Below are 10,772 nucleotides of genomic sequence, written 5' to 3'. Positions count from 1 at the left end.
TCACCTTTATCCCTTTTTTCGACCTGAAAAGGGTATTTGTCACATGAATGAGTTACTGTGAACCCATAAGAACCAGGCCGCCAGCTGATTCCGTCTTTTGCGTTAGGGTTCCAGTAAATTCATGGTTCCTGCTCCCAAGGAAGGTACAGACTTCCTGGAGAGACAAAACATTCAATTAAACGTAAGAGTTATTATTTATTGAGCGCCAAAGCACTGGGTACGAGCCACAAATTTATTGTTACCAATTCAACAGAAGTTTATAAACGGTCTGCTGTGTGCATGTTTGGGGGTGGGGCAGAAAGGGCATCCAAAAAGGTACCTCTGTCTTTTTTTTTTTTTTTTCTTTTTTTCTGAAGCTGGAAACAGGGAGAGACAGTCAGACAGACTCCCGCAGGCGCCCGACCGGGATCCACCCGGCACGCCTACCATGGGGCGACGCTCTGCCCACCAGGGGGCGATGCTCTGCCCATCCTGGGCGTCGCTATATTGCGACCAGAGCCACTCTAGCGCCTGAGGCAGAGGCCACAGAGCCATCCCCAGCGCCCGGGCCATCTTTGCTCCAATGGAGCCTTGGCTGCGGGAGGGGAAGAGAGAGACAGAGAGGAAAGCGCAGCAGAGGGGTGGAGAAGCAGATGGGCGCTTCTCCTGTGTGCCCTGGCCGGGAATCGAACCCGGGTCCTCCACACGCTAGGCTGACGCACTACCGCTGAGCCAACCGGCCAGGGCCCTCTGTCTTTAAAGCATTATTTAAATAAACCTATGTGCTGGCCTCATCACTTTGGAAACAAGGAAACTGAGACCCAGAAAAGAAACTTCTGGCAAGATGCATAGACATTCCAACTAAAGACTACTGAAGACCTGTTTCAGAAGTCGAGAAATGTAGTTTGTGTGTGAAGATGGAGTGTGGGGTGGAGCTGGCCTGTTCATGCAACATGGAACAGGAAGCCCTGGCCTCTGCTCAGTCTGTACCTGTCAGCTCCCACCCTGTGCGTGCACCGAGAGAGGTATAGGGGTGGGGAGGTCCTAGGGAGCCATGTTTGGAAGCCTTCACCGAAACAAGGCTTGGGAGGGCTTCATTCAGGAACCAGTGAAGCAGCACGTGAAGGTTTTGAGCTGGGACAGCCTGGAATCAGATTTGCACTTGCTGTTATGCCCAAGGTAAACCACATCAAAAACAAAGCAGGATCAGGCTGACGCTATGGTTAGGACATGTCTTCCTCCTGAAGATGATCCCAAGACCTCTAGGTCTGAATTTACCTCTGTCTGAAGATTCTCCCCGCTCCCTTTATGCTTGTGTGGAACTATGGACCTTGAACTCAGAATTGCTGCTCTTGCTGTCATCCAGTCCTCCTGGAGAAAGAACCTTTTAGCTGAAGTGGTTTATTTTCCCTCAGACTATTTTTTAATATATTACTTTAGCTAATTCTTTGTTTAAATATTCTTATAGTATATCCTTTTACTTATATATATATATTATTTTTTTCTTCTAGTAATTTTTCTAATTTATTTGCTTTTTCAAAATGAAACTAGCAGGCTTTGTACTTATAAAATTTATATTTTGTGTGTGAGAGAGGGAGATGTTTGTATATTCTTAGAAAAAAATTTGGGAAAATATACAACTCTAATAATTGTTGTTACCAGGACACACGACTGGTTTATACTCACTTTATGATTCTTTTGTAGTATTCGCTTATTTCTAGGCCAAAGACCATAGGTTATTTTATAATAAAAAAGATTTTTAAAACTTAATAAAAGGTACATATAATTTTTTTTTGGTACATATAATTATTATGAAAATGATACTGTCAAAGCTATAAAGAAGCAAAATAATTCAAAAGAAATAAACCCAGCTCTCACACACACATACATGATTATTTTGTAATGATATTTTGCATACTCTTTTTTTACTTAGAAATATATTGTGGAGGCCCTGGCCAGTTGGCTCAGTGGTAGAGCGTCGGCCTGGTGTGCAGAAGTCCCGGGTTTGATTCCCGGCCAGGGCACACAGGAGAGGCGCCCATCTGCTTCTCCACCCCTCCCCCTCTCCTACCTCTCTGTCTCTCTCTTCCCCTCCCGCAGCCGAGGCTCCATTGGAGCAAAGATGGCCCGGGCGCTGGGGATGGCTCCTTGGCCTCTGCCCCAGGCACTAGAGTGGCTCTGGTCGCAACAGAGTGACGCCCCAGAGGGGCAGAGCATCGCCCCCTGGTGGGCGTGCCGGGTGGATCCCAGTCGGGCACATGCGGGAGTCTGTCTGACTGCCTCCCCGTTTCCAGCTTCAGAAAAATACAAAAAAAAAGAAAGAAAAGAAATATATTGTGGGCGTTTTCCACATTTAAAAAAATTGGCACCTACATTATTGTTCTTAATACTTGCCAATATTGAATTGACTATTGTGATTTTTTTAGGAATGCCCCATGATATACATAGATTTATTTTAGTTTTCTGCCAGTATAAACAATACTGTGACGAACATTCTTATACAGACACCTTTGCGTGGTTTTTGTTTAATTTTCTTTTTTTTTGGCTTTTGATATTTTATTTTGCTTCTGAATTTTTATTTCATAGATGACTTGCAGTAATGCCATTATTATTATTATCTTTATTCAGTGAGATGAAAGGAGGCAGAGACAGACTACCCCAAGAGCCCTGACCGGGATCCACCTGACAAGCCCACTAGGGCACAATGCTCTGCCCATCTGGGGTGTTGCTCCCTTGCTCAGCAACTGAGCTCTTCTTAGTGCCTGAGACAGAGGCCATCCTCATTACCCAGGGCCAACCAGCTCCAATCAAGCCATGGCTGCAGGAGGAGAAGAGAGAGAGAGGAGCGAGAGGGGGAGGGGAGGAGAAGCAGATGGGCACTTTCCCTTTGTGCCCTGATTGGGAATCAAACCCAGGACATCCACATGCTGGGCCAACACTACTACTGAGCCGACCAGCCAGGGCCATAATGGTATTTTTTATATTTTATTTTTTTAATTTTTCTGAAGTGAGAAGCAGAGATGCAACGAAACAGACTCCCGCATGTGCCCAACTGGGATCCCCGCCAAGCCCGCTAGAGGGTGATGCTCTGCCCATCAGGGGCATTGCTCCGTTGTAACTGGAGCCATTCTAGCACCTGAGGCTGAGGTCATGGAGCCATCCTCAGCGCGCAGGCCAACTTTGCTCTAATGGAGCCTTGGCTGCGGGAGGGGAAGAAAGTGATAGAGAGAAAGGAGAGGGGGAAGGGTGGAGAAGCAGGTGGGTGCTTCTCCTGTGTGTCCTGGTTGGGAATTGAACCCGGGATTTCCATACACTGGGCTGACGCTCTACCACTGAGCCAACCAGTCACGGCCTGTAATGGTATTTTTTAAATGAGATTTTGGCTGAGGCCCCAAAAAACAATAGATGTAAAATTCTGAGATCGAATCACTACATGCATACTTTTAAAGGAAATGGTCCAGAACCTGATTCTTGCTCTCAGCTAATTGAAGAAAATAAAAAGGGATCAGAATCAAGAGACTGGTGGAGGTATTCTCTGGAGAGAGCTGTTGTTGGGCGGGGGGAAGGGCTGGAAGTGCCACTCTCTACCTGTAAGCTCATTGAGGACCCTTCAAAGAGATTTTTCTGAGAGCTTGCTGTTTTTCCTGCAGGTGGGTCAATGGTAGCCTGTGGCTGGAGGACTGGCTGTTTCAGGAGCAGAGCTAAGGAAAGGCTGCACTGGGACGTCTGCATCCCAAAGGTTTCCTGGACCAAGGATGGGGCCTGCTTCCCAAGATCCAGATGTGGAGCAGCAGGAAGCCAGAGCCAGCAAGGAGTCATGTAGATTCTGCCCGAGAAAGCCAGCTGCATGGGTGAGGAGACCTCATTTGAGGTGCAGTCCATGAGGGCTTAAGGGAGGTGTGCAAGGGAGCCCTGGAACAAAGGGTTTCTCAGCCTGGTTGTGGGAACTTGAGGGAAAGGGTCTGCATAATGGGAAACTCCAGAGAAGTACAGAGGCTCCTAGGGAGAAGCAGAGATTGAGGGCTCAAGCATCTGCCAGCCCCTGAGAGCCTGCAGCTGCACCAACTGTGATACCAGCTCAGACAGGAGCCGTCTTACCATCTTAGCACCTCTGCCCTGGCCTCCACACCAGCCGCGCAGGGAGGAGGTGTGGCGAGAAGAGGCCACCTCCTTCCTCTTTCCTGGGGCTAATTTCCAGCTAAAAAAGGCCCAAGCTGTGGAGGGGAGAAGATTTTGATGCTAGCTAAACTCAGTGTGACCTTTTGATTAATATATTGAATTGTACATTTAATTACTAAACTGACACTAGGTCTTCAAGTATCCCTAGGACTGAGTGTGACCTAAGAGGAAGCAGAAAATCATGTGTCTGCTTGATTTTTATCTAGAGTAGGGAATAAGTCCCACTGTGAGTAGACATTAAAGGAATAGTGGGAAGAAAAATTAAATTTCTTTTTTTTTAAGAGAGACAGATAGATTTTGTTGTTTGACTCATTCATGCCGTCATTGGTTGATTCCTGTTTGAGCCCTGACCAGGGATTGAGTCGCAACCTCTGCATGTTGGGACAATGCTTCAATGAACTGAGCTATCCTTTGGATTGCCTTTAGAGTTGTGCTTGTTCAAAACACTGGCTAAAAGACCCTCAGCTGAGATGGAAGGTGCACAACATGAGGGCCCTCAGAAGTGCTCTTTCTCCGCATGGCTTCCCTCCTCCTCCAGGCCTCTATATATGAACAGCCGTCTTAGTCCCTCAGTGGAACAGGTATCAAATCTCCATAGTAAGATGTAACTCAGGGGACAGTATGTGACCTCTCCTGGTGACACTTGAGCAGAAGTGTCAGGACAGCCTGGGCAAGTCTATATTTGGGCTTTCACTCATAGCAGGCCTGTTGCTATTTGCAGCCCGGGCCCAGCTCGGGTTTCCATCGCCTGTGCTGCCCTGTTGCAGAACTCTGTGTAACACAGGCAGGGGAAGCCCGCAAGCACGCAGAGGTCACCGGGCAGGAAAGCCTGCCGAACCAGGGTGCAGTTTTCTAGCACTTACCACGGCCTCACCGTTAACTGAAGAGTTCATGGACCCTTAAATTAGCAGGCAAGTTTTTGGATAGTAATATTGTAACGCTAATTGTATTATTGAAATCCATTAACTCAATGCCGCAGTGTTAAAACAGTATCTTTATGTGGAAAGAGATAGCATCATAAACTGCAGATATTGTAAGTGACAGTAAACAGTGTGAATGTTTTCTGTTCCTTCTTGTAGCAGGGATTCCCTTCACTGAATGTGGTATTGGTATAGGCTGTGAAAGCCTCTGATACTGGTGATTCTTTTTCATTTTAGAGAGGAGAGAGAAAGGGAGAGAGGGAGACAGAGGGCGAGAGAGAGGAGAGAGAGACAGAGAGAGAAGGTGGGGAGGAGCTGGAAGCATCAACTCCCATATGTGCCTTGACCAGGCAAGCCCAGGGTTTCGAACCGGCGACCTCAGCATTTCCAGGTCTACACTTTGTCCACTGCGCCACCACAGGTCAGGCCGGTACTGGTGATTCTTGACATTTATCTTAAGGTATTTTTAGTGCAGGGACGCATTTGCTAGAACAGTTTGGAACCCTAAATGCAATTGCTGACAAAGCATAATTCCATGCTTTGGTTCAAATACTAAAAACCAGAATTGTCATCATTTTCCACTTGTTATGCATGCCCCCTACTCCTGTAGAAAGTTGTCAGACTTGGACAGTACCTGTAAAGCTGATTTGGACCATTCTGTGTAACAGTACAGCTAACATTTTCAAGCAGATTTCTTTGTGGCTGGGGAATTGCTCAGGTGTACATGGCTGAGCTTCTAAAATGATGTGCAAAACTGTGCCCTTATGGGCTCACTTTTCAGGAGAGAATTCACAGCTTTCAGTGGATTCTTAGGGGCATCCCTAATGCAAAAAAGGTTAAAAAACATTTGGGAGAACTTTCCTCTTTTTTTTCCATTTTAATTTTTTTTTAAGTTAGTGGAGGGGAAATAGAGAGACAGACTCCCACATGTGCCTTGACTGGGAACCTCCACCTGGCAACCATGTCTGGGGCCAATACTCGACTCAACCAAGCTATCCTCAGCTCCTGAGGCCAATGCCTGAGGTCCCCCCCAGGTCAAGGCACATATGAGAGAGCAATCAATGAACAACTAAAGTGCTGCAACTATGAGTTGATGCTTCTCATCTCTCTCCCTGTCTTTTCCTGTCTGTCCTTGCTTCTCTTTTTAAGTTAGTGGAAGGGAGATAGAGAGACAGACTCCAACATGTGCCTTGACTGGCAACCTCCACCTGGCAACCATGTCTGGGGCCAATACTCAACTCAACCAAGCTATCCTCAGTGCCTGAGGCCAATGCTCAGACCAACTGAGTTATCCTCAGCACCCAGAGCTGACAATTGAACCAATTGAGCCACTGGCTGTGGGAGGGGAAGAGGGAGAGAAAGGGAAAAGGGAGGGGAAGAAAAGTAGATGGTCACTTCTCACGTGTGCCCTGACCAGGGATCAAACCTGGGATGTCTTCACACCAAGCCAACACTCCCTCCACTGAGCCAACCAGCCAGAAAAGAACTTTTCTAATTAAAGCACAGGGACACATTTTCCATATAAAACTTGCAAGTCTTTTTATTTTATTTCTTTTTTTTTAGAAAGAGAGAGGCAAACAGGAAGGAAGAGAGAAGCATCAACTCATAGTTACAGCATTTTTAGTTGGGAATAGTTTAATAATACTAGTTTATTATTTTTAAGAATTAGGTTTACCACAACTTTTTTTTTTTTAAGTAAGAGAAAGTAGGAAAGAGAAGCGGGGGCAGACAGGAACAGATAGGGAGAGAGATGAGAAGCATCAACTCATAGTTGCAGCATCTTAGTTGTTCATTGATTGCTTTATCATATGTGCCTTGACCTGGGGGGACCTCCAGCAGAGCCAGTGACCCCTTGCTCAAGCCAGAAACCTTGGGCTTCATGCAAGTGACCTTTGAGCTCAAGCCAGCAACCATGGGGTCATCTCTATGATCCCATGCTCAAGCTGGCAAACCCGTACTCAAGCTAGTGAGCCTGTGCTCAAACCGGTGACCTCAGGGTTTCAAACCTGGGTCCTCAGCGTCCCAGGCCGATGCTCTACCCACTGTACCACTACCTGGCAGGCTTTACCACAACTTTTTAAAAAGGGGCCTTAGAAACTTGATTATGATAATGGTTGTGTAACTTGGGGTATTTAGTAAAAATTATTGAATTGTGTACTTAAAACAGGTGACTTGTATGGAATGTAAGTTACATTTCAGTAAAGTTATTTTAAAAACATATTAGGGAATAAGATAAGCCTCTCACATAATTGCTAGTTTTATGTAGGATTATGTTGTTGATAAAGTATTTGTGCAGGTTAATTACCATGGTACAACAATTGTGGTAGATGAAAATTTAGGTCATTATCTGGATATATACTGTACCTGTTTGTGACTTATGCAGTTAAATGGAAAAGAAAAAGTCTGCTTCTCTAAACAAAAAAAGGTCATTCTTTTTATGTGGAAGAATCAGTGATCTTAAAATTTTTTTGCTTGTGACTTAGAACATTTATGTGATCTAAAAATTCTCTAAGCCTTGGCTGTATAACTCAGTCAGTTCACTGTCCCGATAAGCAAAGGCTGTCAGTTCGATTCCCTGTCAGGGCACATACAGAAACAGGTTGATGTTTCTGTCTGTCACTCTCTCTCCTTTCCTCACTCTCTAAAATTCAATCAATATATTTTAAAAAGTAAAATAAAATAAAAATTCTCCGGTAGAAAGCAAACCTTTCTTTACATGAGGTTCATAGTGAAACCACATCTGAGCTGCTCAGATTATTTTTAAAAATTGTGAATGAGCCCTGGCCAGTAGGCTCAGCAGATAGAACATCTGCCCAGCGTGCTGACATCTTGGGGTTTTTTTTTTTGTTTTTTTTTTTATTTTTTTTGTTTTTTTTTGTATTTTTCTGAAGCTGGAAACGGGGAGAGACAGTCAGACAGACTCCCGCATGCGCCCGACCGGGATCCACCCGGCACGCCCACCAGGGGCGACGCTCTGCCCCTCTGGGGGGGGTGCTCTGCCCCTCTGGGGTGTCGCTCTGCCGCGACCAGAGCCACTCTAGCGCCTGGGGCAGAGGCCAAGGAGCCATCCCCAGCGCCCGGGCCATCTTTGCTCCGATGGAGCCTTGGCTGCGGGAGGGGAAGAGAGAGACAGAGAGGAAGGAGGGGGGAGGGGTGGAGAAGCAGATGGGTGCTTCTCCTGTGTGCCCTGGCCGGGAATCGAACCCGGGTCCCCCGCACGCCAGGCCGACGCTCTACCGCTGAGCCAACCGGCCAGGGCCGACATCTTGGGTTTGATCCCTGGTCAGAGCACAGATAAGAAGCAACCATCTGTTTGTCTCCTCCTCCCTCTTCCTCTTCTCTCTCTCTTCCCCTCCCACAGCCAGTGGCTTAATTGGTCTGAGCATTGGCCCCAGGCACTGAGAATAGCTTGGTTGATTCAAGCATTGGCCCAAGACAGGGTTTACCAGGTGGATCCTGGTTGTGGCGCATGTGGAAATCTATCTCTCTTTCTCCCCTCTTCTCGTTTTAAAAAAATTGTGTATGAGTTGAGCCCAATCTAACGACCATCTCTTGCAATGACCTTATAAGAAACAGAGTTTTTTTCCTCTTTCTCTGTTCTAGGTCCCAGAATATTCACTATTAACTGTCCAGGAAGGATCCTTCTAGTGCAAACATGCTGCCAAGGCTTCCAGAGTGACAATGGAGGAGGAAACTGGGGAGGGGCCAGTGCTGGACAGGACTACTGCCCCCAAAGACTTCCACTTTTATCCCCTGGACCTGTATGACTCTGCAGACAGACTGCAGATCTTCCCGAAAGAAAGCAGTCGGATGAGAAGAGAAGGTGTCCAAACTGAAATGACCAGTGAGCCAAGAGGGGCAGCAAAAGGTAAGCCTCCAAGAGACCTGGAAGAAGAAGTGGATGAACTTGTCCATTTATATGGACTGGAAGATGATGACGAATTAGGGGATGAGTTCATTAATGAAAACACACCCAGAATAGAGGTTTCAGAATATCCCCCTTACATGGAGCAGAGAGACTGGCAACTTCGTGGAGAGGTAGCTGAGGCTGAAGACCTGGACTTTGGAGGGTGGGGCTCAGCAGGCCAGTGCCAGGACCTGCGGGAGGCCTACAGGTACACACATGGTCGTGCCAGTGAGGAGTATGAGTGCTATGTTATCCCAGAAGAGGAGGACGAGGAAGAAGCTGCTGATGTCTTCTGTGTCACTTGCAAAACTCCAATAAGAGCAGTGCAGAATGTTTTGGATGAACACAAAGAGCATGAGGTGACCCCACTCAATAAAGCTCTGGAAAGTGCCAGGGTAAGTAGGCATCCTTAGTTCTTCTTTCTCTTCATACTGCATCTGCATCTCAAGTAATTAGGCAGGAAATAAATCTCAAATGCTTCTGCAAAAAGAGACAAAGGATATATCATTAATGTCTTGCGATCTCTTTGCTAGGATGAAATTCACAAAAACATGTACAAATTGGAAAAGCAGATTATTGACATGGAAAACTTTGCCAGTCACTTAGAGGAGGTCTTCATTACTGTGGAGGTAAGAGCACGCAGATGAGTCCATCAGACACTTGTGCTTCTCGATCAGTGTCTAGGGCAGCAGTTCTGTCCTATATAAGTTAGGGAATTTATTTTCTTAGAACGTGTGGTATCACTATTGCCTCCCATCCCTCCCCCTGCCTTCCCACAGCACCCTGGGCATCCCCCACAGAAGTATAAGCTCTCGGCGGGGACATTGTGTCTTCTGCATCTTTCTATCCCCAGTCCAACTACAGGGCAGGACTCTTTCATGGGTCAACCTTGACAAGGCTTTGTGAGACCCCCCTCCTGTCATTGACTAGTGTTCCTTTCCTCAGTTGTTATCTATTTCTCATAAAATTAGTAAGTTTCTGCCTGACCAGTGGTGGTGCAGTGGATAGAGCATCGACCTAAGACGCTGAGGTCCCAGGTTCAAAACCCCAAGGTCACCAGCTTAAGGACATGGCTGCTGGCTTGAGTCCAAGATTGCCGGCTTAAGCAAGCGGTCGTGGCTCGGCTGGAAGTCCCCCCCACCCCGGTCAAGGCCATATGAGAAGCAATCAGTGGACAACTAAAGTGCCGCAACTATAAGTTGATGCTTCTCACCTCTCTCCCTTCCTGTCTGTCTGCCTGTCCCCTGCCCTCTCTCTCTCTCTTACAAAAAAAAAAAAAGTTAGTAAGTTTCTGTGTCTGTCCCCACACACATCACAGATCCCTGGGTGTGCCCAGTAGGTATGCAGTAGACCACTGTAATGCCATGCAGACGAATAGACCACGACTGAAGACCTGGGGAGTTCCTTTCTTTCCTCCTTTCATATAGATGTTCTACTTCTGTTAATGTCACCTTAAACTGAACCAGCAGGAGCATCTTATGGGAATTAACTAAATTCCCGGTTCCTTTCCTTGAAGCTAGACCTTCTTCACCCCTAATCTTAAAAGGAAGGAGAGCTACTGTGCTAATCCCCTAGGGAAGGTACAGAGAAGGGACAAGCCCTTCCCCTTAAAAGCACAAGATGGTGGTAGGAGGGGTAAGAGATTAATAGGAGGACAAAACTCCCTATACTCTGAACAGCCAGCTCGCTGTCAGGTCAAAATACCTTCACCTCAGAGGGGACTCTGAGCTCCTTCCTTTATATTCATCACTGGGGAGGCACTAGCACTTTTCCCTCTCTTCTGCCAT

The 10,772-nt window shown here is 46.6% G+C and overlaps 1 protein-coding gene across 3 annotated transcripts in view; it reads left to right on the top strand.

The window, feature by feature from the left end:
- Window positions 1–265: 265 nt before the first annotated feature.
- The window catches only part of FSD2 (fibronectin type III and SPRY domain containing 2), a 30,444-nt gene continuing 19,937 nt past the window's right edge, over window positions 266–10,772 (top strand). For 2 of the 3 annotated variants that reach the window (XM_066355750.1, XM_066355747.1), the window contains exons 1-3: window positions 4,924–5,069; window positions 8,682–9,380; window positions 9,519–9,614. In XM_066355750.1, coding sequence (XP_066211847.1) covers window positions 8,760–9,380; window positions 9,519–9,614 — 717 coding nt within the window. In that variant the 5' untranslated portion in view covers window positions 4,924–5,069; window positions 8,682–8,759. Of the gene's footprint in view, window positions 316–723; window positions 1,159–3,629; window positions 3,831–4,923; window positions 5,070–8,681; window positions 9,381–9,518; window positions 9,615–10,772 lie in introns of those variants that run through there. The other variant, XM_066355748.1, reaches the window with a different exon arrangement.

This window comes from Saccopteryx leptura, chromosome 13 (assembly GCF_036850995.1).
Source record: "Saccopteryx leptura isolate mSacLep1 chromosome 13, mSacLep1_pri_phased_curated, whole genome shotgun sequence".
NCBI classification, from domain to species: Eukaryota; Metazoa; Chordata; class Mammalia; order Chiroptera; family Emballonuridae; genus Saccopteryx; species Saccopteryx leptura.
The sequence above is the reverse complement of the archived record's forward strand: the minus strand, read 5'-3'. Positions and strand labels throughout refer to the sequence as shown.